Source organism: Gymnodraco acuticeps, unplaced genomic scaffold, assembly GCF_902827175.1.
Source record: "Gymnodraco acuticeps unplaced genomic scaffold, fGymAcu1.1, whole genome shotgun sequence".
In the NCBI taxonomy this organism is placed as follows: domain Eukaryota; kingdom Metazoa; phylum Chordata; class Actinopteri; order Perciformes; family Bathydraconidae; genus Gymnodraco; species Gymnodraco acuticeps.
The window spans coordinates 6,033-32,349 of record NW_022991634.1 but is presented as its reverse complement, the minus strand read 5'-3'; the positions used below and the strand labels follow the sequence as shown (position 1 = coordinate 32,349).

General features: G+C 44.8%; 1 protein-coding gene across 1 annotated transcript; it reads left to right on the top strand.

Annotated features, from left to right (window-relative positions):
- The first annotated feature begins 339 nt into the window (after nucleotides 1-339).
- trmt1 (tRNA methyltransferase 1) lies at nucleotides 340-26,313 on the top strand. Its single transcript, XM_034198463.1, has 16 exons — nucleotides 340-524; nucleotides 1,788-2,111; nucleotides 5,735-5,924; nucleotides 6,592-6,779; nucleotides 6,978-7,093; nucleotides 8,606-8,718; nucleotides 10,823-10,971; nucleotides 11,712-11,795; nucleotides 11,921-11,990; nucleotides 12,923-13,057; nucleotides 16,623-16,708; nucleotides 16,801-16,909; nucleotides 17,061-17,137; nucleotides 18,965-19,084; nucleotides 19,695-19,809; nucleotides 26,025-26,313. Exons 2-16 carry the CDS (start codon nucleotides 1,801-1,803, stop codon nucleotides 26,097-26,099), a joined length of 1,938 nt encoding a protein of 645 aa, XP_034054354.1. The 5' UTR covers nucleotides 340-524; nucleotides 1,788-1,800; the 3' UTR covers nucleotides 26,100-26,313.
- The last annotated feature ends 4 nt before the right edge of the window (nucleotides 26,314-26,317 follow it).

Sequence of the window (26,317 nt, the reverse complement as noted above, 5' to 3'; positions counted from 1 at the left end):
AGATCTGAGTACATCTACTTGTACTGAAGTACAACATCTGAGTACTTCTACTTTTAGTCAAGCACAAGATTCTACTTTTACTCAAGTACAAGATCTGAGTACTTCTACTTTTACTCAAGCACAAGATTCTACTTTTACTCAAGTACAAGATCTGAGTACTTTTACTTATTCAAGTACAAGATCTGAGTACTTCTACTCACATTATACATAAAATGGCAATCAAAACTAGTTGCGTATTCAACAAATAGATATATATATTTTTAAAGCACATTTGTATTACTTTATATGTCTACAAAATACATTTTGTAGATTTTTCTCCTTCCTTCGCTTTTCCTGGCCGCTCAGGCTTCCGTAGAGACGCTCCAAAACATGGCGACCTCCATGTGCTAACGTGAGAGGAAGCAGGAGTGTGTACTGAAGCGGGGAGGAAGCAGAAACCTGTCTGTTCATTTAAATAACTTTAACATCATAAACACACCTGCAACATTAGAAGAGCAGTGTCCGCGTGCAGGGAGGCGTCACAGGTAAATCTGTTTGTAAGGGTTAGCATCGTTAGCAAAGGAGCTAATACCTTGGTGTGAAGTAACATCATTTATTTATGTGTTAACAATACAAAAAAAGTGTTTTCTTTGAGTCATAAATGTGTTCACTCCACATGTTGTTGCTGTGTTAAAAGACAAGGAGCTAAGGCTACAGATTACTCACATTAGTCTCATGTATTCACTTGGTTTACTACACTGCTGCTTGCTGTCATTCATAGTGAGTTGAGTAATTCCTCTCTAAATAATACATATATCATGTGTTTCTTGGTTAAAAATGCAAAAGCTTTCTTTCATTGAGCCATACATGTTGTCACTCCACATGGTATTGCTGTTGTTAAGATATAAGCAGCTGAAGCTACAGAGTACACACATTAGCTTCATGTATTCCCTTTAGTGATTGTTGTTATTAACAGTAAATCCTCACTAAATAATCTCTCAAATCTAAACTATTCTCATGTTAGTCATCTGAAGATGGCTGTTTTTGCGTTTTGATAATAATGTGAATTGAAGGTTTGATGATGACTCAAGTATCAACACTGATTTAATTACAGAAGCTAAATGTATCTGTCTCTCTGTCTGTACCTACCTACCTACCTACCTACCTACCTACCTACCTACCTACCTACCTACCTACCTACCTACCTACCTACCTACCTACCTACCTACCTACCTACCTACCTACCTACCTACCTACCTACCTACCTACCTACCTACCTACCTACCTACCTACCTACCTACCTACCTACCTACCTACCTACCTACCTACCTACCTACCTACCTACCTACCTACCTACCTACCTACCTACCTACCTACCTACTAGTCAAATCATTATAACAGTAATCAAGTAAAACCTCACTAAATTATTTAATTCTTAAAAGGGAAAATGTTCTCTAGTAATCTGAAGATCTCTGCTTTATGTCAATGTATTTTGTTGTATGGATTACTTAGATCAAGTAAATCATCGCTTAATAATTCATCTGTCTCTATCATATTTATTCATATTATCTATAATGTATATGCTTAAACCTGATCTATAAGGTTCAAAGTGTAAATACTGTCAGATATATTTACATTATACTTTAAATAACACTCCGCTATACGACTTGATTTTCACTGCATTTAAAACGGCCGTATACTAATCTAGAAGTAGCTGGTACTGCATTATTACTACGTTTACATAAGTACAATATCTAAGTTCTTGTTGCAAACTCTTAAAAACCTCTTGGTGTCCTCTTCTCTCCCAGGTGTCGCATCTTGATGCTGACGGCTCGTCTTCTCTCCTTCATCATCTCCCATCATCCTCTCTGCTTGCTCCCAGCCGCACGGACGTTTCCCTGGATCTTCAGAAGCAGAGGCCTGAGCTCCATGGATCCTCTGAACCCTTCCTCTGAGGTTCCCCCTCCCACAGCGGCTCAATGTGGGGCAGCAGAGGAGGAGGAGAAGAAGACGCCTCCTGTTGGACTCTTACCTGGGGAGACGGTGGTGAAGGAGGGCAAGGCGGCCATCTTGTTCCCCAGCGCTAACGAGGTGTTCTACAACCCGGTGCAGGAGTTCAACAGAGATCTGACGTAAGAATGCACATCGGCTGCTTTGGCTTTTATTATTAAGAAAACACAAATACACAACTCGACAGACATGGGTCTCCTTGGGTTTATAAAGTACAGTTGAGATATCTTTAAACTTGTAATCACTTGTCACACAAATTAGGTCGTTCTCTCATTCAAACTCACCCAGTTTTGCAATAGCATAGTGAACCGGTAAAGAGTGTATATATATATATATATAAAGCTTTAAATAAAAGGAGGGGGCGGAGCTTATGCGGGACCTGGCAGCTACTGTCTAAACTAAATGCTGCCGTGATGAAACGCCATATCATGGATTATCAAGGATTCTCTCTGAAACAGTCTGGAGCTCAAAGGCTTTCTCTCTGGCCGGTTATACCACAAGGTGAGTTCCTTTTTACTTCCTGCTTCTTCACACACATGCTCTCCAGTACAGGTTAGCTCTGAGTGTTAGCGATGCTAATGTAAACACCGACCATACTACGTCCAAAACAGTCGGCCATTGTTTCACTTTACTGCCTGTTGCACCTGGTTAGAAGCTAAACTGCATTTCGTTGTCTCAGTACCTGTAATCTGTGCAATAACAATAAAGTTGAATCTAATCTTGAGCAGGAACAAATGTATTTACTTAGTACATCTGACATTAACGATTAAACACATTTGTGTCAAGTCAAGCCGACTCCGAGCTGTCCGACAGCTGTGGGGCCACGCCCCTCTAATTAGTTAACTCTCTACAGCTGATGGGCGACAGCAGAGCGTTCCTGCCTATTGTAATACATGGTTGAGTGACCCACTGAGACCTGTGTAACAGGTTCACTTGAGCAGATCTGAGATTTAAAATCTCTCAAAAGCGCCGTTTTAGCTACAATAACTACAGAACAATTATACAGAGTAGAATACATGAAACAGAGAAGTCTATTTAAACAAGAATATAACTTACAGTGATTGCTGAGTCAATAGGTAGTGTCGTCACCCGGTCTAGATGCACACTGAGTTCTTCAGATTTTAAATGCGGTATTTGAGTGCTTTTTAGCTGAGAGCACTCTCAGCTACAGACGCTACCTTGCAGCACATCAACAGGTGCTATTGGGCCAGCAAGCGCTCAAAGACCAACAGCCCCAGATGATCTTGGGGTTAATAAACCCAACCAGGTGAAACAGGATCGTTATCCAGGGAGATTGTTTTCAGGAAAGAAGCGCACTTTTGCCGCTGGATGGAACACAACAGACCACGGCTTGAAGATTCGTTAAAAGCAGACGCAGCCTTTTGTTTCCCCTGTAGACAGTTTAAAGTCAATACGTCTTCATCTGATGCGGCTTTTACTGTCAAAGGTTTTTGCGACTGGAAAATCAAATCAAGTTTTATTTATATAGCACGTCTCTAGTCCTCGGTGGCAGATCACGTCACTTCCGCCTAAAACCCAGGAGGTATACGATCTAGCACTAACCCACTTACAGGCCTGGCATATGTACTACAGCGTCTCCAGCGCTTTCGAGCGGCAATGGCCGGCCGTGGCCCAAACTCTCATTCCCCTGATAGGTGGAGAATTGGCCAATAAGCGGAGCACCCCTTCTGTGACGTAGAAAATAATTCAAATCTGGATCAGTCTGTATCAGATCAAATCAAATCAAATCAAGTTTTATTTATATAGCACATTTATAAACGATTTTTGGTGGAGCCAAAGTGCTGTACATACAATAAAAATAGCCTACAGTAGAGACACTTTACAGCAAATACAACAACACAGATTGTTCAGAATATCAGTATGAGAAAAACGACACCCTCTGTCCTTAGACCCTGTGTCCTTAGACCCTCTGTCCTTAGACCCTCTGTCCTTAGACCCTGTGTCCTTAGACCCTCTGTCCTTAGACCCTCACATCGTACAAGGAAAAACTTCAGTTTAAAGGGGAACATGGGAGAAACCTCAGGGAGAGCAACAGAGGAGGGATCCCTCTCCCAGGACGGACAGACGTGCAATAGATGCCGTGTGTAAATCCAAGAGATAATACATTTGACAGCATATAGACCGAATGTTAGGAAATGCATGTGTCTGTAATAAGAAGATGAATCCACGAGGATGTCAGCTACAATCCTGTGGAAACACGCATTACAGACTGATAAAGGACTGCTAAGGCATGCCGCATCAAAGTGGAGAGACAGATACGCGAGGAAACAAATAAGGAAATGAGGGCTTTGGTGCAGATCAGCTGCACGGAGCCGTTATTACGTGTCAGCTGTCGTTGATATTATAGCTTTTTTAGCTGTCAACCAACTCCCTCTCAGAGGTGACCACGATTCACTCCACAGCATGTCCGACTCAGGCAGTGGGCTCTTCCTGTTTGAGTATACGCTGCAGTACAAAGATGCAGAGTTGGCCAGAATAATGGAAAGCATTCCCCACACAGCAACACACACCTCTCACGACATAGAGCTAACCAGTTCATCGTCTCCGTCTATTTCTCTCCGAGTGCAACGATGAGGAAGCTGCCATCCGTAACCAGTGTGCCTTGCTCCAGTGTTTGTGCTGCCACGCACACAATAGGCGCATTCACACTGCGGTACTTTTCCCACAAAGGTTCATGTGAACTTAGTTCATGTGAACTCTTTAGTTCGCATGAACTAAGTACAGATCGCGTTCACACCGGAATAAGTCCCTGGGGGAGGATTAGGCAAATGAAGCCGCTGACGTCACTTGTTCTTCTTCTGCTTTGGGTTTACTGGCAGGCCGCAAACCACTTCACGGCGTATACTGCCGCCCAAAGTCCCCGGCCGGAAGTCCCCGGAGTTGGGGACTGGCTTCAGTAGAAGCTGCTGGGACTCCCAGCAGCTTCTACTGAAGCCTTCCGAGTAAATCGCCAGAACGCCGACACCTCCTCATCTCCACCACTCCCATGTTTTCTTTTGTGTTGCCATAAGTTAGTCTCTCTGCGTTTCTGCGCTGGGCTAATGCTAATGCTAATAATGCTAATGCGAGGATAATAAAATGGCGGCTTCACAAAACTTTTTGGGAGTTTTACGGGGCGTGGTTTGCAATCCTTCCAGCCAATCAGAAATATAGCTCTTTTCTCACAAGAGAGCCGCACGAAAGTCCCTGCTCTCTAGCAGCTCTCTGCTCTCTAGCAGGGACTTTCGTGGGGGTAAAAAGGTTCACATGAACTAATTTTAGTACCGGCTCTTTTTGGTGTGCACGCGATAAAAGAGTTCACATGAACTAAGTTCACATGAACCTTTGTGGGAAAAGTACCGCAGTGTGAAAATGCGCCTATTGTTTCAAAGTGGTTTCTATGTTGCCCTTTGTTTGTGTAAGTATTTGCGATAAGTGTGCGTCTGTTGGCCTTGCTGTTTGATATATATGACGGTTTTGTATGCCCTCCCTTTAGATTTGTTCTGGCGCCGGGTCTGGCTACAGTGTAAATATATCAATGAAAATCTTAGGTCACAGGCTCCTCCAACAGTGCAACACAATAACACAGATACAATAATAATAATAAAATAGCCTGTTTCTATGGTTGTGAGCACTCAGTCTGTACTTTGTCAACATTTGTCTGTTTAACATCAGTCACCAAGTCTTGATATATATACACAGTACATGCTTATATATAAGATGTATGCCCCCCCCTCCCCCTCAGATGTGCGGTGCTCACAGAATATGCCAGAGAGGTGCTCGCTCAGCGGGGGGTGAAGCTGGTGTTGCCGGGGGAGACGGAGCGGGTGGTGGTGTCTCTGTCGGAGGAGGAGGAGGAGGTCGACGCTCAGACGGACGAGAAAAACGGAGAGGAGACCCCGATGGAGACGGCAACCGTGGGGGAGAAATGTGAGGTACAGTGGGTTGATTTCTTTATTTGATTATTATTATTATATATTCTTTTATTATTATCTTTGCCTGTCTAAACTAAATGCTGCCGTGATGAAACGCCATATCATGGATTATCAAGGATCTGAAACAGTCTGGAGCTCAAAGGCTTTCTCTCTTGCCGGTTACACCACAAGGTGAGTTCCTTTTTACTTCCTGCTTCTTCACACACATGCTCTCCAGTACAGGTTAGCTCTGAGTGTTAGCGATGCTAATGTAAACACCGACCATATTACGTCCAAAACAGTCGGGCATTATTTCTGATAGCAACGTTTCTGATTGGGCCGTGGGTAGGGTTGGGAACCGAAACTCGGTTCCAGATGAGAACCGATAAGAAAATGCCGGGTACCGGGTACCCATGCAACGTTTCTGATTGGGCCGTGGGTCCACATTTCAGATATTACGTCATATCGGACGTAAATCTGGATCAGCTCCGTTGTAGCCCCGTTTTTCTTTTTTCTTTACATCTATCCCTCTATCCATCTATCTCTCTATACATCCATCTATCCATCCATCCTTACAACATGTAAATGTCTCAATGTTGTCTCTGCTGCCCCTTTGTGGCCAAACAATAATCCATTCACCTTTAACACCCCTCTCTCTCCCTTCCCCTCACCCCTCTCTCTCTCTCAGCGGGGTCTCCGGGTGCTCGAGGGTCTCTCTGCGTCCGGTCTGCGCTCGGTTCGTTTCGCCCTGGAGGTCCCGGGTCTGAAGAGCGTCACGGCCAACGACTTCTCCTCCAAGGCGGCCGCGCTGATCGCCAGAAACGCCGAATATAACGGGGTCGAACACCTGCTGAGCGCCAGCTGCAGGGACGCCAGGTACCTCAGAGCTTTCAGGGAAACTCTCTGTTTCTTATCCGCCTCACTGATGTTTGACTTATGAGTTTGATTGCTTTACCTATGCTTTAGCTATTGTGCACATGACAACAAAGCCTTCCAATCTTTACTATGACTTCCTGTCTGAGCATCTTTTCCGTCACTGGTCATTGATGTTGTCTCATATTGGTTTCTCTGCAGTATGCTGATGTACGAGATGCGAGGGAGGAAGGATCGTTATGACGTCATCGATCTGGATCCCTATGGGAGTCCTTCTGCCTTTTTAGATGCAGCCGTGCAGTCTGTTGGTGAAGGAGGTGAGGAATACAGACTTTTTACTTTAGGACTGGAGAGTAAGTTTACAGTCCGTCAGTAACTCGTCCAAAACGTCCTCTGTGGTTCATTTCCTGCTTCAAATAACAGCACGACGGCCTCTCATCTGTCTGATATTAAATGCAAAACAACAAGCTACAATTAAACTGTAAATGGTAAACGTCAGATTTTTGGGGGGTTTCCCTTCCTGTAGTGTTTTATAGGTTTCTGTGTCACTCAAAATCCTCTTCTTCATGTCTCTTCTACATCAACATGTGTCCCCTCTTCTTCATGTCTCTTCTACATCAACATGTGTCCCCTCTTCTTCATGTCTCTTCTACATCAACATGTGTCCCCTCTTCTTCATGTCTCTTCTACATCAACATGTGTCCCCTCTTCTTCATGTCTCTTCTACATCAACATGTGTCCCCTCTTCTTCATGTCTCTTCTACCTCAACATGTGTCCCCTCTTCTTCATGTCTCTTCTACATCAACATGTGTCCCCTCTTCTTCATGTCTCTTCTACATCAACATGTGTCCCCTCTTCTTCATGTCTCTTCTACATCAACATGTGTCCCCTCTTCTTCATGTCTCTTCTACATCAACATGTATCCCCTCTTCTTCATGTCTCTTCTACATCAACATGTGTCCCCTCTTCTTCATGTCTCTTCTACATCAACATGTGTCCCCTCTTCTTCATGTCTCTTCTAAATCAACATGTGTCCCTCTTCTTCATGTCTCTTCTACATCAACATGTGTCCCCTACATCAACATGTGTCCCCTCTTCTTCATGTCTCTTCTACATCAACATGTGTCCCCTCTTCTTCATGTCTCTTCTACATCAACATGTGTCCCCTCTTCTTCATGTCTCTTCTACATCAACATGTGTCCCCTCTTCTTCATGTCTCTTCTACATCAACATGTGTCCCCTCTTCTTCATGTCTCTTCTACATCAACATGTGTCCCCTCTTCTTCATGTCTCTTCTACATCAACATGTGTCCCCTCTTCTTCATGTCTCTTCTACATCAACATGTGTCCCCTCTTCTTCATGTCTCTTCTTCATCAACATGTGTCCCCTCTGTGGAAAGAGACTCTGAAAGTTTCAGGAACAAAGATTCTCTCTCTTTTTGATCCATTTCTATAAAAACCTGTCTGAAAATCAGCAACCAAGGTAACCCCCCCACCTTATCACCTGAATCTCCTCTAGAGCACCATTGAGTTCTTTGTAACCAAATCTCTCTCAGAGGGGCGTGGGGAGGGGCTCCTTATTTTCATCTAAAGTAACAGACAGAGAATCAGCACTTTGGAAAACAGGGCTGAAACAGAGGGGATTATGGGTAATGCTGCAATGATCTGTTTGGTGGTTCAGCCAATCAGAGACAGGTTTTGTATATATCTGAGACCTGTGATATATTGATGTAAAACAGGATAATAGGGGACCTTTAAAGTCAGTCTCAAGTGAGTGTGTATTCTTCCTCTCAGTTGTGTTTCTGCTGACTCACTGTCTCTCTCTCAGGTCTGCTGTGTGTAACGTGCACTGACATGGCGGTGATGGCAGGAAACAACACAGAGACGTGCTACAGCAAATACGGCTCTGTGTCCATCAAAGCCAAATACTGCCATGAGATGGTGAGCACACACACACACACACACACACACACACACACTCAAAACACACACACGTGTAAGCACACAGTACAACAATAACCACACGCACACATACACACACAGTTCATGCATAGACATGTCCCCTTATTTGCATTTAAACATGTGATGATCCTTTGTTGAGGTGTGTGTGTGTGTGTGTGTGTCTCCTGCAGCTCTCTGCAACATGCAGAGCAGAATGATGCAACACTCTTTAGATTTAGAGCAACTGAAGTTTTATTTTTCTGAACTATGTGGTGTTTATTAGGGATGCCAGAAACTGACCATGATCAAAATCGGACAGTCCTGGCGAATAATAATCGATTATTCGACGCCCTGCTGTTAACGTCGGTCTGTACAACGGAATTGTGCCAAAACTATGCCAACCGGCTGCGGAGGGAGACTCCTCCCCCCCCCCCCCCCCCCCCACTTCACTGGAGAGCTGCGCTAAAACAGCTGATCACAACATTCACACTCTGTGGTCACGAAGTACTCTACTTGCATTTGACTTCATTTGCACTAATCAGTTTGAAGTAGTTCCACGAGGAACTCTTCTTTCCTTTGTTCATCTTTAGTTGTATTCTCACTCCAATAAATCAATCGCACGTGTGACGGAGAGGAGGGGGGGGAGGGCGGGGTCGGTGTGTAGCAGCGAAGGGCTGCGCAGCTGGCTTCCTCCAAGTTTACGGCCCGTCCACACTACAGCTTAAAAAAAAGCTTGGAGCTGGGCGTGTCTGAAGCTCGACCAACAACCAATCACATGAATCTCCCGCCCCTGACACACAAGCAGCGGTTTGATTGGCTAGAGCTTGTACTGGCATATGATTTGATTGGCTGACGCTTCCACCGAAAGCTTCAGAAGCTTCAAAAGTTGAACATTGCTCAACTTTTGCAGCCTGAAACGCCAGGAAAGCTCCGCTCTGCTTCCCACAATGCAGTTCGGCGAAAAGTGACGTCACCCCATTCAAAGTGGATGGGCAGAAGCGTTGGAAACCGTTTTTGAAGCTGTCGAAGCTGTAGTGTGGACGGGCCGTTAAACAAACTGGTCGTGTGACCAATGGCCATTTACAATTATTAATACTATTACTATTATTAGCATTAGTCTATATTTTGGTTGAAACTAAGCCAGGAAAAAAACAAAACATAAATAATAATAATAAAGAAATATATAAATAAAATCGAATTTTAAAAATTATTTTTGATTATGGAGACTGTAACGAATATTCGAATAATCGCTGGCATCCCTAGTGTTTATATTACAGTTTGCACAATCACTATCAGTTTGAATCTCTACAGTCATCCACACAACCATAGCTCAAACAAGCAAGGAGTGTTTTCTGTTTACAGAGAAACGCAGCAGGGAGTCTGTCTCTGGGAAATAAATTGCTACCACTTTTTCCGAGTTTCCTCAAACGTATTCTCCTGAAGCCTCATGGAGAAAAAGAGTCTTCCATAACAAGGATTCCAGGTCTCATATCCCGTCATCTGTTGATGGGATGTCAAGTTTAAGACATGGACTTATGTAGCAGGCCTGAAAAGTCACATTTGAAAGGGGATTCGTTTTGCTTATGGCATAGAATAATTATTTGTGGACGAGCCCAGAACAAGTGGAAATGATTGTCATAAATAATGACATAAAGATAATTTGTTTTGATTACTTGTGATGGAAAAACTAGTGTTAACTTTCCTGACAGAGCCAAACATTACATAAAAGATAGCAGTTCATATTACTAACCAGTCCAACAACAAGAAGGCCACCTCAGCGTCTGTCTAAAGGTCTCTGCGTCCTCTTCACGTCTCTGCGTCCTCTTCACGTCTCTTCTGCTTCCCCCAGCCTTATGACCTGTTCATAGTCTTTATTTGTAAGTGGTGCAAGACCTCTCCCATCATGAAAGCATTCAAAGTGTCTCTCTGTCCCCTCAGGCGCTGCGTATCCTCCCATCATGAATCATTCAAGGTGTCTCTCTCTGTCCCCTCAGGCGCTGCGTATCCTCCCATCATGAAGCATTCAAGGTGTCTCTCTCTGTCCCCTCAGGCGCTGCGTATCCTCCCATCATGAAGCATTCAAGGTGTCTCTCTGTCCCCTCAGGCGCTGCGTATCCTCCTCCACAGTGTGGACCAGAGGGCCGGGGTTTACCAGAGATACATCCAACCTCTGCTCTGCGTCAGCGTGGACTTCTACATTAGGGTGTTCCTACGAGTGTTCACAGGACAGGTCACGGTGAAGAACTCTGTCAGGTACGCACATACACACGCACACACACACACACACACACACACACACACTGTACTGTCTCTCCTAACATTGAAAATATAATGAATGACCCTGAAACCGGACCAATGCAACAATAATAATGGCAGCAGCAGAAGAAATAGAAATATGGGAAGGTATACGAATATAATGTTGAATACTTATGTGACTTGTGAGGAGAGTTAGAAAGCCAAATGAATACATGTTACAAACGGGATGTGCTTGCTGCGGCCACATTCCTGAGTTTCTGTTGTTGCCGCCACTTAAAACGTACATGTTCCGTGTCTCACACACATGACTTTCTTTTGCTCAAGGTTTCAATGACTTGCCTTCATTTTATGCGGCCTGCGTAGTTAAACTAAATCGAATAGAACAGTCTCCACACACGGTGAACAACAGAGATCAGTGTCAAAACAAAGGAGGCATAACTCTAGCAGATTGACCTCATTTCTGTTGGACAGTCAAAAGTAAAGGGTTAAGCACTGTGTAAACCTGTGTCTCTTCATTGGCTGGCACCCTGGGAATTGTAGTCTTTTACAATCCATGGACCACAGATGTCGCCACTATATAGCAATATTGTTCAACCTTAAACAAAAAAACAGTCTCTCTGGCATACCTGTACCCTATTCAAACGTATGTGTACATTTACTAGCATACATGCTCACATTGAAATGATTAGTTGTAGTCAGCAGTTAAGCACACAGTCTAACACTCGTCTTCTTCTCAGTAAACAGGCTCTGGTGTATAACTGTGTGGGCTGCGGCTCCTTCCACCTGCAGCGGATGGGCCGGAGGACCACCAACGGGAAACAGTAAGAAGACACCTCACACTGTACCAACGACACTCTCTGATGTTTCCCATGAGTTATAGTCATGCTGTGGAGTGACGTCTGTTAGTTGTTCCTGTGTAGTTAATACGACTCTGCTCTAATTTCAGTATGAAGTATTCTCCAGCCACCGGACCGCCCGTCGGACCACACTGTGACATCTGTGGGCAGAGACATCAGGTGACAGACAGACGGACAGAGAGACAGACAGAGAGACGGACAGAGAGACAGACGGACAGACAGACGGACAGAGAGACAGACGGACAGAGAGACAGACGGACAGAGAGACAGACGGACAGACAGAGAGACGGACGGACAGAGAGACAGACGGACAGAGAGACAGACGGACAGAGAGACAGACAGACGGACAGACGGACAGAGAGACAGACGGACAGAGAGACGGACAGACAGACGGACGGAGAGACAGACAGACAGACGGACGGACGGACGGACAGAGAGACAGACAGACGGACGGAGAGACAGACAGACGGACAGAGAGACAGACGAACAGACAGACGGACAGAGAGACAGACGGACGGACAGAGAGACAGACGGACGGACAGAGAGACGGACAGACGGACAGACAGACGGACAGAGAGACAGACGGACGGACAGAGAGACGGACAGACGGACAGACAGACGGACAGAGAGACAGACAGACGGACAGACAGACGGACAGAGAGACAGACAGACGGACAGACAGAGAGACGGACAGACAGAGAGACGGACAGACAGAGAGACGGACAGAGAGACGGACAGAGAGACGGACAGAGAGACGGACAGAGAGACAGACGGACAGACAGAGAGACGGACGGACAGACAGACAGTGAGACAGACTGACTGAGAGACAGACAGACAGAGAGACAGACAGACAGAGAGACAGACGGACAGACAGAGAGACAGACAGACGGACAGACAGAGAGACGGACGGACAGAGAGACGGACAGACAGAGAGACGGACAGAGAGACAGACAGACACCAGGGAACAGGAAGTGCTAAAACAGTCATTTCTTGGTTTTAGGACTCATTCCTGCACCACTATATTCCCAGAGTTGACCCCACTATAAAACACAAAAACTGACCCTCTCACCCCTGTGTGTGTCCTCCTGCAGCTCGGGGGTCCCATCTGGGCCGAGCCAATCCACGACCTGGAGTTCGTCCAGAAGGTTCTGTCCGCTGTATCGACAAACCCGTCCAGATTTGGGACGGCCAAACGGATCGAGGGGATGCTCAGCATGGTGACCGAGGTATGTTGGGAAAATACTGAATGTCCTCTTCCAATGTGAGAGTCACATGATAACAAAGGTATCCCAACTGTAGCTGTGAACATGACAGGATGTGTGATTACCTAGAAGAGCATCAGGACTGTTTGAGGCATATGATAGCTCTGTGATTAACATGATGATTCAGCCTCTATGGAGAGAGACATCAAGCATGCTCATTTCTGACGTGGAGCTAATCTAAGCTAAACATTGAATACTGCTTTGAACCAGTATTCCTCCATCTTGTGACCGTGTGAGGATTTTGAGAGAAAGTCAGAATTTTGAGAAAAAGTCCAGATTTTGAGATTTTGGGAAAAAGTCAGAATTTTGAGAAAAAGTCAGAATTTTGACATTTTCAGAAAAAACTACTAGTATTCCTCCATCTTGTGACTGTGTAACTCCCTCTCTTGGATATCAGCATGTGAAGGACACTGTTCAGGAACTAGTTGATGCTCTGTATGCAGAGATGGGGTCGTTACTAAATTTTTTTAATATATTACATTTTACTTTAAAATAAGCAATATATTACACTACTTCGTTACTATCTACATAAAGTAACTCGTTACTTTACTCGTTACTTTACTCGTTACTTTACTCGTTACTTTACTCGTTACTTTACTCGCCGAGCACGCGTGAGTGGCAATAACGTTCCTTACCAGCAGGCGGCGGTAGTGTGTATTCGTCATTCAAAACAGGCAACAACCGGAAGACAGAGAAGAAGAACAGACTGCGTGATATAAACAAACAACAAATAGCTGTGCGGTAGCTTCACCTTAGCATGTGTTCTTTGCAGGTGTGTGTTGAGGTTTGACCACGTGGTGTTTCCAGCAGTGGATAACAGCTTCTGGCCTGGACACAGTTTGCACCTCACCGTCACATTCCCGTCTATTCTTCGGACGAACTCAAAATAATGGGCAGACCTCCACCCCTCGAGAGTTATCACTGACTCAGCCATGTTTATGCAGCACTGCACGTGGAGATGTGGACGCGCAGATTACGTACATATAAACCTGCGGCGGAAAGCCCTCTTGTCTGTCAGTGTGATTATGACTGATTTTAGTAAGTAACGAAGTAACGCGTGTCGGGGCAATGTTAGTAACTAGTGTGATTACTGAATTATAAAAGTAGCGCGTTACACTACTCCGTTACCGACAAAAGTAATATTATTACAGTAACGCGTTACACCCAACTCTGTCTGTATGCGATGACTACTTCCATTCTGGAGAGGATCACAGATACATCGATCCTGAGATTGAAGCTCAAGCCGGGGACGAGTGATTCAAGTATTCAGAAAAAGTCCGAATTTTTAAAAAAAAGTCAGGATTTTGAGAAAAAAGTCAGAATTATGTTCATTTTTTTTTAAAAGATATCATTTTGAGAGAGAGTCTGAATTTAGGGGGAAAGACAGCATTTTTAGATTTTGAGAAAAACTCAGATTTTTGGGATTTTTGAGAAAGTAATAAAAAGAAATTGGAAAAGTCAGAATCTTTAGAAACACACAGAATTTGAGATTTTGAGAAAAAGTCAGAATTTTGAGATTAAGAAAAAAACAACAAATTCTCTCTTTTTGTTTTGACTACTTCCATTCTTGAGAGGAGCATAAATACATGGATCCTGAGATTGAGGTTCAAGCCGGGGACGAGGGATTTTTTTCTAACGGTATTCATTCCCCTTTTTATCCACTCTCTCTCTGTGTTATTGTCAGGTGTGTGAAATGCACATTGTACTAGGGCTGCTCAATTAATCGTATTTTAATCGCGATTACGATTATGGCTTGCAACGATTACGAAAACAATGTAATCGAAATAAAACGATCATTTTCTTATTATTACTTTTCTTAAAAAAAATTGTTTTGGTTTTTCAGTTGAATTATACTTAAAGTTCAGGGTAATCAAGTGTTGCAAATAAACTGTTAAAAAATTTTTTTCTCCAATAAATTGATGTTTTTAATAATCGTGATATCAATTATTATATCTCCTCCTTCGCGTCGAAAGGAGCCAGTTGAGGTGGTTCGGGCACCTAGTTAGGATGCCACCTGGGCGCCTCCCTAGGGAGGTGTTCCAGGCACGTCCAGCTGGGAAGAGACCAAGGGGTAGACCTAGGACCAGGTGGAGGGATTATATCTCTTCGCTGGCCTGGGAGCGCCTTGGGATCCCCCAGTCAGAGCTGGTTGATGTCGCCAGGGAAAAGAAAGTTTGGGGCTCTCTGCTGGAACTGCTACCCCCGCGACCCGACCACGGATAAGCGGGAGAAGATGGATGGATGGATGGATATCAATTATTGACCCACATAATCGAGATTGGCAATATCGTCACCTGCCTGCGCTCATCTCTGAAACCAGACCATGTAAACAGGCTGGTGTGTCTAGCAAACAATCTTTAAGAGATTACGCGAGCAGCCCTACCAGCATTTGCCATGGTGACCAAAACATTTTTATTTGGTCTTAAATAGTTCAACATTTATTTCCTGTTACTTCTGGACCATGACGGTGGGCCAGCCTTTAATGTTTAACGGAGTGGAATGTGTTGAATATGTTTTACCAAAACGGTGGCTATATGTTGAGGAGTTTTCAGGTTGATTGGTATTTAATATTTTGATATTATTTATTTAAATGTAGACATGAATGTATAATTTATTTTAGTTTGTATTGGTTTTTCAGTTGATGACCCTGAACGTATAATTCAACAGTTAAAAAGTTCAAATTATTTGTTTTAAAGGTCACATGTCATGCTTTTCCGGTTAGTACCCGTCCCCTTGTGTTATGAAGGTTTTTATGTATGTAAACGGTGTGCAGAGTCAAAACCCTCAAAGTACACCCTGTAGCGAGTAAACTCTAATACAGAAAAGACCTCCCCAAAACGCCTCGTTGGTGAAACGTCATCATCCATTTGATTCTTCGGGGTACATCATGATGTCATGTCGTACCCGGAACGAAATGGACCAATCCGTGCTGATAACAGACAGTTGGGATCGCGGCGAAATTCTCTCTGCAGACCCATTCTCTCTGCAGACCCATTCTCACAGCGTTTATCAACCCTTTTCTTTCTCAATATCAAGCCACACTTATTGTTTTTACTTCGGCTGTGACTTTGTGTGTGCTCAGGGTGAGTTTGGCTGTGTTTCGCTAAACAAGGAAATCACACCTTCACGGAGCTCAGTGCGATTTACAACGTCCCGACTGGTCCCGACCAATCGGAGCACACTGGGCTCACAGGGAGGGGGGGGGAGGGGCAAGAGCTGCAACGAGCCGTTTAGTGGAGAGAGTGAATACACATACTTTACAGAGATGCTGTAAGCGAAACAATGTGAGTTTGGAAAATTGCACAGTATAAATCTATTCTAGTAGACCTCAACAATGGAATTATGATCAGTGGAAATGGCCATGACACCTCTCCTTTAAAGTACAATAAATGGATGTTTTCAAAGTCAATGAATAATCGCAATTACAATTATTGACCCAAATAATCGAGATTATGATTTTTGCCATAATCGAGCAGCCCTACATTGTATGTTCTGCAGACATGATGTGAAGGTGGTTCCTGTGTTTCAGGAGCTGGAAGATGTTCCTCTGTATTACACTGTGGACAGTCTGAGCAGCACGATACACTGCACCACCCCCCCCCTGCTGCAGTTCAGGTAGAAACACACACCTGAGCAGCAATGGGATTTGTCAGTTTTGGAATATTTCAAACGTTCCCGCTCTGAATCCTGTCTCTCTCTCTCTGCAGGTCGGCTCTCCTTCACGCCGGTCACAGAGTTTCTCTCTCTCACGCCTGTAAGAACGGCATCAAGACGTCAGCGCCTCCTGCGGACATCTGGGACATCATGCGCTGCTGGGTAACATGAACTAATATAACTATCAAAGTCAACTTTATAGGGAGGGGAGAGAGTTCAGCCTCCTGGTGGTGCTGGACCTCAGGCTGCGTGACTGGGGATCCATTGAATGCATCATTTAGACTAACTCTTGTCTGATTGGTTGTTGCCACAGGAGAAGTCCAATCCAGTGAAGAGAGAGAAGCTGTCAGAGACAAGCCCCGCCTTCAAGATCCTCTCCACGGAGCCCAGGTGAGAGACACACGCCTGAGAGACACACGCCTGAGAGACACGCACCTGAGACACACACCTGAGAGACATACACCTGAGAGGAGACACACCTGAGAGACACACACCTGAGAGACACACACCTGAGAGACACACCTGAGAGGAGACACACCTGAGAGACACACACCTGAGAGACACACACCTGAGAGACACACAGCTGAGAGACACACACCTGAGAGACACACACCTGAGAGACACACACCTGAGAGACACACACCTGAGAGACACACACCTGAGAGACACACACCTGAGAGGAGACACACCTGAGACACACACACCTGAGAGACACACACCTGAGAGACACACGCACCTGAGAGACACACGCACCTGAGAGACACACGCACACGAGAGACACACACACGAGAGACACACACACACCTGAGAGAGAGAAACACACACACCTGAGAGACACACGCACCTGAGAGACACACGCACCTGAGAGACCTGAGAGACACACGCACCTGAGAGACACACGCACCTGAGAGACCTGAGAGACACACGCACCTGAGAGACACGCACCTGAGAGACACACGCACCTGAGAGACACACGCACCTGAGAGACACACACACACACCTGAGAGACACACACACACACCTGAGAGACACACACACCTGAGAGACACACACACCTGAGAGACACACACACCTGAGAGACACACACACCTGAGAGACACACGCACCTGAGACACACGCACCTGAGAGACACACACACCTGAGAGACACACACACCTGAGAGACACACACACCTGAGAGACACACACACACCTGAGAGACACACACACACCTGAGAGACACACACACCTGAGAGACACACACACCTGAGAGACACACACAAGACACACACACGAGAGACACACACACGAGAGACACACACACACCTGAGAGACACACACACACCTGAGAGACACACACACACCTGAGAGACACACGCACCTGAGAGACACACGCACCTGAGAGACACACGCACCTGAGAGGAGACATGCACACCTGAGAGACACACACACCTGAGAGACACACACACCTGAGAGACACACACACCTGAGAGACACACACCTGAGAGACACACACACCTGAGACACACACCTGAGAGACACACACCTGAGAGACACACACCTGAGAGACACACAGTTATCAGGAGTTTAATAAGAAGGAAGCGCAGAGACTCACCTGGACTCCTTCTCTTGACATGTTGACTGTTACCTTCACGTGTTGCATTCCTGATACTGTGAACATGTTTAGATTCACTAGAATATATTCTGACTAGCTTTTGCCTTTTCCAGAAGTTACTTCGTATTATTTAAACATTATCAAATCACAAACGAGAGTTAGCTTGGATCACTTTCTTGACGTGTCGTTTGAGGTGCAGACATAAACATACATGACAGGAAAGACTCGTAAGCAGTTTCTTTTGAGTCTAACTTGAGTTTGCTTTTACAATAAGGGCATTTTAAAAGTCTGAAAATATCTTGTCTTTACACGAAGTTCTGATTTGTTTGTGTGTGTGTGTGTGTGTGTGTGTGTGTGTGTGTGTGTGTGTGTGTGTGTGTGTGTGTGTGTGTGTGTGTGTGTGTGTGTGTGTGTGTGTGTGTGTGTGTGTGTGTGGTGTGTGTGTGTGTGGTGTGTGTGTGTGTGTGTGTGTGTGTGTGTGTGTGTGTGTGTGTGTGTGTGTGTGTGTGTGTGTGTGTGTGTGTGTGTGTGTGTGTGTGTGTGTGTGTGTGTGTGTGTGTGTGTGTGTGTGTGTGTGTGTGTGTGTGTGTGTGTGTGTGTGTGTGTGTGTGTGTGTGTGTGCAGCTCAGAGGCCTGCTTCACGGTGAGGGAGGACGCCAACCCTCAGTCCCGTAAACGCCACCTGACCCGCTTCCAGGAGAACCCGCAGGCCTTCTGGGGGCCCAAAGCAAGAGCCAAATCTGGGTAACACAAGATATATACGCACACACACACGCACACACTTACACACACACACTTACATGCATTTCCTGGAGACTTATCCTAACCTTAACCATAACCAACACATAACTAACCCTAACCTAACCAAGTCTTCACCCTAAAATGAATGATTCCCCTTATGGGGACCTCCATTTTGTCCCCATAAGGAAAGCCAGTCCCCACACGTGACTGTGTAAACAGATTTAGGTCCCCACAAGTATAGTAATGCTAGACCACACACACACATACACACACACACAGGTTTGAGGATGGTCCAAATAGATCTGTACAGTATAGCTAACTAATAGATTGACAGAAAAGAATGCCCCAATATTTTGATAGTTGATCAATCACAAGCTTAATTCAGATCAAATCAAATGTTAATGTGTATTTATGGCTTTTTAAATACTTGTTAACACCCTTTATTAGACCCTTTAACTGATGCCAATCGTTATCTCGGTGAATAAAACTATTAAAAACATTGTTTTTCATTTTTCAAAGTTCGCTTCTACATCTCCTTTGTTCCTCTTGTTTTATCTCCTTCTTACCTTGTTCCCTTCCCTCCCTCTCTAACCTCTCCTCCTCTCTCCCCCAGCGGTGGTTTAGCCACCAGTCTGAATGACAAGAGGAAGAGGTGCCAGAACAAGAGGAAGAACCAGATCACAGATGTTGGAGACTTCAAAAACTTCCACTGCAAGAAGTTCAAAGTGGTCGGTTCACCTTTCATCTCCATGTCCTCAAAGCATGTGCGCTCTCTGTAGGAGGGTCTCCTCTCTGTAGGAGGGTCTCCTCTCTGTAGGAGGATCTCTTCTCTGTAGGAGGGTCTCTTCTCTGTAGGAGGGTCTCTTCTCTGTAGGAGGGTCTCCTCTCTGTAGGAGGATCTCTTCTCTGTAGGAGGGTCTCTTCTCTGTAGGAGGGTCTCCTCTCTGTAGGAGGGTCTCTTCTCTGTAGGAGGGTCTCTTCTCTGTAGGAGGGTCTCTTCTCTTCTCTGTAAGAGGGTCTCTTCTCTGTAGGAGGATCTCTTCTCTGTAGGAGGGTCTCTTCTCTGTAGGAGGGTCTCTTCTCTGTAGGAGGGTCTCTTCTCTTCTCTGTAAGAGGGTCTCTTCTCTGTAGGAGGATCTCTTCTCTGTAGGAGGGTCTCTTCTCTGTAGGAGGGTCTCTTCTCTGTAGGAGGGTCTCTTCTCTTCTCTGTAAGAGGGTCTCTTCTCTGTAGGAGGATCTCTTCTCTGTAGGAAGGTCTCTTCTCTGTAGGAGGGTCTCTTCTCTTCTCTGTAGGAGGGTCTCTTCTCTTCTCTGTAGGAGGGTCTCTTCTCTGTAGGAGGGTCTCTTCTCTTCTCTGTAGGAGGGTCTCTTCTCTTCTCTGTAGGAGGGTCTCTTCTCTTCTCTGTAGGAGGTTCTCTTCTCTGTAGGAGGGTCTCTTCTCTTCTCTGTAGGAGGGTCTCTTCTCTTCTCTGTAGGAGGGTCTCTTCTCTTCTCTGTAGGAGGGTCTCTTCTCTAACTCCTGCTGAACGTTAGGACCCTCCTGGTTATTTGTTTATTATTCTTCCTAGAAAAGTGCCGCCTGACTCTTTTCCTAGAGCAGAGGAGGGAAGCACACAAACACCATCATGCGTTAATGAGTTATTCACAAGTCCTCGCTGATTCGAGGAAGAGAGAGAACCGAAGCTACCTGGTCTACCCTTTTAGGATCTATCTTTGGGTTGAATCCACTCACAAGCTGTTCCATGTTTGAGCTATCAGAGAAAGCTTTGTTAGAAGTTGCATTAACTTCCATTTTCCTTTATGTATTTTAAAAAAAATACTGAAATCATACATGCGTGGGGAGGGGCTCCTTATTTCCATCTAAAGTAACAGACAGAGAATCAGCACTTTGGAAACAGAGGGGATTATGGGTAACAGGGCTGAAACAAACGACTCATTTGATAATCGATTAATGAAACGACTAATCGACTATTGGGACTATTATGCCTTGCACAATTTCTCTAACGCTCTTATTTAGCCATCAACTTTTAGATTGAGCTTGAGGTTGTTTTAGGCATGTGGAAACTATGAAGACAATAAAGATGAATACTTGATTCAAAAATACATATATTATTAAATTAACTAAACAAATTGTGAACAAAACTAACATTGCTTTTTATTTAAATAAAATAAATAATATTTCACATCAAAAGAAACAACAATGTTTTAACAAATCGTATTAAATAATGTGATGACAGAACTGTAAACAGAATGGCTGAAACTTTAACAAAATAAATAACTCGGTTAATCATTAACCCACGTTTGTATAATGAGTTAACTCCGTTTGTTGCTGACGTGGAAACGTTACTCGTGGATGGAGCTACAGAGCTGCGAGAAAGACAGTCGAACCCGGTGCATTCCTCCGTCTGGATGTGGAGCACTTTTGATAAATGTTTCGACAAATTGCTCGTGTTACCGCCCTTACGTGCTGAACTCTTATTGCACTTTAGGCAACGAGCATCGAGACGGGTAAAGTTTAACCACCTTGGAGCGCGTTCTCTCCGCCATCTCCGCAGTGTGTTGCTGCATGTAGCAGCTGCGTGTGTGTAAACTGCCCCGCCCCCTCGCACACAGACCTCAATCACACCAACGGTGTTTCGGGGCCGGTTTGGAGCTGGAGCTTGAAAAGCACCGGGTTTTCCTGTTCACACCGCAGCGGAGCAGCCTCTTAGCTCCGGAATCCGGTTCGTTTCAAGCACCAAAAAATTGTCCGGCCAGAGCAAAAGCACCGCATACATCACGCTTACATCGAGGCGGGGGCAGGGGCAGATCAACTCCTGAACAACAACAAGAAGCCCGCGTTTTATCCAGCTTGTACACAACGATGGAGAAACTTAACCAGCAGCAGTGGTCCACTGAAGAGACCAGCTACCTACTGGGAATCTGGTCTTCCGAAGAGGTACAGAGGAAGCTGGAGCACAATCGGCCATTGTTGTTGTTGTCGGTGTCAGCTGTGAGGGGTTTCCGCGCGGTTTGGCTTTATGAAGCAGGCACGCAAACGGTTACGTCATGACGCAAACGATGACGCAATGACGCAGCACCAGTCGGACTCTGGGCGGTGTGAAAAGAGCCAGAGCTAAACCGAAGAACCGGTTCTGAACCTGAAAAGCTCTAGCACGGAGCTTGAACCGGAGTTGCGTTGGTGTGAATGAGGCACTGTTGTAGTCAAGTCACCAATTCACGAGTCCAAGTCACTCTCGAGTCCCCACTCTTCGAGTCCGAGTCACCTAGGGAGAGTCGTAGTTGAGTCCGAGTCCAAGTCCGAGTCACCCAAGGAGTGTCCGAGTCGAGTCCGAGTCACCATTACCTGTGTTCGAGTCCGAGTCCAAGTCACCCAAGAAGAGTCCAAGTCAAGTCCGAGTCACAAGTCTTCATGTATTAATCTTAGTGGATATATGTGTTGAAATGTAGCTGTAGCTCCTCTACATTGCTTTTAATAATATCACAATGTCCAACAACCAATAAGTGAACGTTTAAATGATATCAATAAAGATTAAGCCCCAGAAAGCACATTGCTACTTAGCATGCACAATGACGACATTCTGCATGTTAAGTAGCAATGTGCGTTCATGTTATCGGCTGAATCTTTACTTATTGATTTGATCACATTACTCTGATGATAGTGTTCAATACAGCCTATATATATATATATATATATATCCCCAAGCTTCAGACACGCCCACCGCCAAGCGGTAACGCACGCCGCCGTGTGTAGGGGCCGTAAATATATATATATATGAACTCCATCCTTACGGCCCCTACACATATATATATATATATATATATATATACATATCCATGGGGATTTTTTACAAACAACGTGACCAACAACCAATCACATGAATGTCCCGCCCCGGACATACAAAGCAAAGCATTCATGCTACATCCATGCTGGCTAAATATACTGTCTATGCTTGCTAGCTGTCCATTCAAACGAAGTACACTGGATATAAACTCCCCAAACAGGCGAAAACCTACCAGTTTCACCCACTGTCTCTGCCACCTCCCCCCATGCCTGGCTCCTCCGGTTTGTATCCCTGTATGTAAAGAGGGACTGGTCATATAGTACCGCCACGATCATTTTCTCCTCCATTTTTTGACATATGGGAAATAACTGCGGTCTGGCTCTCCCAACATACACGCGGTTTGATTGGCTAGCGCTTGTGCTGTCAGATTTGCATACGCGGGATTTGATTGGCTGACGCCTCCGTCGAGGCGGCAAAAGTAGAACATTGCTCTACTTTTGCAGCGAGCATCGCGAGAGAAGCTACGCTTTGCTCCCACAATGCAGTTCGGCGAATCGTGACGTCACCCCATTCAAAGTGAATGGGCAGAAGCGTTGAAGCGGCAACGCACGCCGCCGTGTGTAGGCTCCGTTAGAGTAATGTGTTATGGAGCCTCCGTGACGGAGATCATTTTCAGTCTTTAATTTTCACGTTCATTGTAGGCTAGGGCTAGGCTACTCATCATCTGCAGTATCACCAAGGGCATGTATAGCTTTTTAACAGTATCTATCTAGACCAGTGGTTCCCAAACTTTTTGTGCCCAAGATCTCAAGGCACACCTATTGTGCAAAATAGCCCTTATAACACGTGTTATCACTCATATCATGTAAAATATCTGTAAATGTGCATAATTATTTACTAATGCCAAATAAAATGTGACAAAGACAACTATATTACTCATGAAATATTTATTAACGAAATATTTCAGAAATTAATTTGAAACTTTACCAAATTAGGCTTCATCAAAGCAGCAACACACTCCTTTAAACCAGACAGGTCACAACATTAGAAATGAGGCAAAGGAAACAGCAGAAATTCAGCACAGAGAACTGTCAATGCAAGGAAGCTGCATCGTCCATGGTCCTGAACTACAAATTATAAATGTAACATTTCATTAATCAGCATTGAAACATGTGCTATTGTAAATATTTTTGCCGACTTACAAATTAGTGAGATATATGTGCCTGTCGGGGCGCGCAGAATTTTGTAATCCTTGGTGGCACTGAGGAGAGGGCCGCTCGCAAGTCCTGTTCAACAGAGAGCCGTGACCTCCTGTTGTTCTTCATGTAAACCAGAGTAGAGAACGCCAACTCCAGAGATGGGGTCGTTACTAAAAAAATGTAATATTACTTTTTAAAAAAAAGTAATATATTACACTACTTCGTTACTATCTACATAAAGTAACTCGTTACTTTACTCGCCGAGCACGTACGAACTGCGCATGCCTGAGTGGCAATAACTTTCCTTACCAGCAGGCGGCGGTAGTGTGTATTTGTCATTCAAAACAGGCAAAAACCGGAAGACAGAGAAGAAGAACAGACTACGTGTTATAAACAAACAACAAATAGCGTGTGCAGTAGCTTCACCTTAGCATGTGTTCTTTGCAGGTGTGTGTTGAGGTTTGACCACGTGGTGTTTCCAGCAGTGGATAACAGCTTCTGGCCTGGACACAGTTTGCACCTCACCGTCACATTCCTGTCTATTCTTCGGACGAACTCAAAGTAATGGGCATACCTCCACCCCTCGAAAGTTATCTCTGACTCAGCCATGTTTATGCAGCACTGCACGTGGAGATGTGGACGCGCAAATCGCGCAGATTACGTACATATAAAGCTACAAAGTACTGATGTAGTATATTTAAAAATAATTATTTTTGTGTAGTTGTATATTGCAATAATAACGTATGGTTGTCACAAAATCCCACGGCACACCCGGACTTGCCTCACGGCACACCAGTGTGCCGCGGCACACCGTTTGGGAACCACTGATCTAGACAATAAAACTGCACTTGGTCCCTAGGATGTGATATCAACCCCTACCTCCATCTAACCCGACATCTTAAAACCTTTGTGGAGTCAATTTAGTGGCTAACGTTAACGTTAGCCACTAAGTAGCATAAGTAGCATTTCTAATTACTTTTCTGGGTGCCGCGTGAAAGGTGTCGATTGAAATTCGACGTCTTCTCTTCTATCTTCTGTCCACATAATGTGCATTTTGCGCTGCTCTTTCCCAATATGGAAACTAAATCTTTAAAAGCATACAGCACGATGCGGGGTGTGTCTCTGGACATCTTTAGACTGGTATAGCAGCGGGGGCGCGCCCAGTACGTGAACTCGCCTCGCAGGTGCACACGCCAGGACACAGAGGACATCAGACTCCAGAGAAAACTTGCTCAAGTCCGAGTCATCCAAGGAGTGTCCGAGTACGAGTCATCATTACCTGTGTTCGAGTCCGAGTCCAAGTCATCGTGCGTGAGAATTCACGAGTCCGAGTCGCGTCAATCAGTGCGCGAGTCTGAGTCAAGTCACGAGTCCCGAAAATCGGCACTCGAGTCCGACTCGAGTACTCCATCTCTGGAATGAGGTAACAGACGGGGGAGAGAGATCTCGTCTCGATTGGAAAGATCGAAAATACACCATAGACGCATATATATTTGTCTTTTTGCATGTTAGAAACGAGTTGGCGACACTAAGACTGCGATATAATGTTTTTGTAGCAATAATACATGACGTATTTTTTAAATGTCTCCAGTACCGATAAAAAGACCAATAACGTTGGAGCTTAACGGCGCGTAAAACACACGTGATGACGTCACCAACGAATCGATGACTGAATTAGTTAGCAACTAATTTGGTGGTCGATTTTAAACGATTAAGTCGATTAGTTGTTGCACCCCTTAATGCTGCAATGATCTGTTTGGTGTTCCAGCCAATCAGAGACAGGCTCTGGATGTATGTGAGACCTGTGATATATTGATGAACAACAGTATAATAGGAGACCTTTAAGTGATAATTGTAAAGTCAGTTTGTCCCGTCGCCGCTCGCTGTAGATTTCCAGCAGCCAAAACCTACCTTTCAGCATTTCTCTGTTTTCTAATGATTGTTACGATCTGTTTTCAGGGAAAGTGCACAAACGGAGAGAAATGCTGCTACTCTCACAACCTGGAGCCGACGAAAGAAGACAAAGTGGAATAACTCTTATCTACATTTTATTTTTTTTAAAGTTATTTTATTTCTGGAAAGTCCCCGAGCAGCTGGATGACGACATGCAATCAGAGTGTGTTTGGATATCCACAACAACCATAAAACTGTTAACACGCAGAACACGAGTTGTTCAGTCTGACAGCAGAGCTTTTTATTCTCTTTCGGTTATTTGACAGTCCAATAAAGTCCTCATGCTGACTTTAAATCTG

Bases quoted from the DNA above. Each gene is read 5' to 3' on its own strand.
- trmt1 (XM_034198463.1), top strand. From the start codon at position 1,801: ATGCTGACGGCTCGTCTTCTCTCCTTCATCATCTCCCATCATCCTCTC. The intron at 2,112-5,734 runs GTAAGAATGCAC...CCTCCCCCTCAG, and splicing joins GAGTTCAACAGAGATCTGAC to ATGTGCGGTGCTCACAGAAT. The intron at 6,780-6,977 runs GTACCTCAGAGC...GTTTCTCTGCAG, and splicing joins GCCAGCTGCAGGGACGCCAG to TATGCTGATGTACGAGATGC.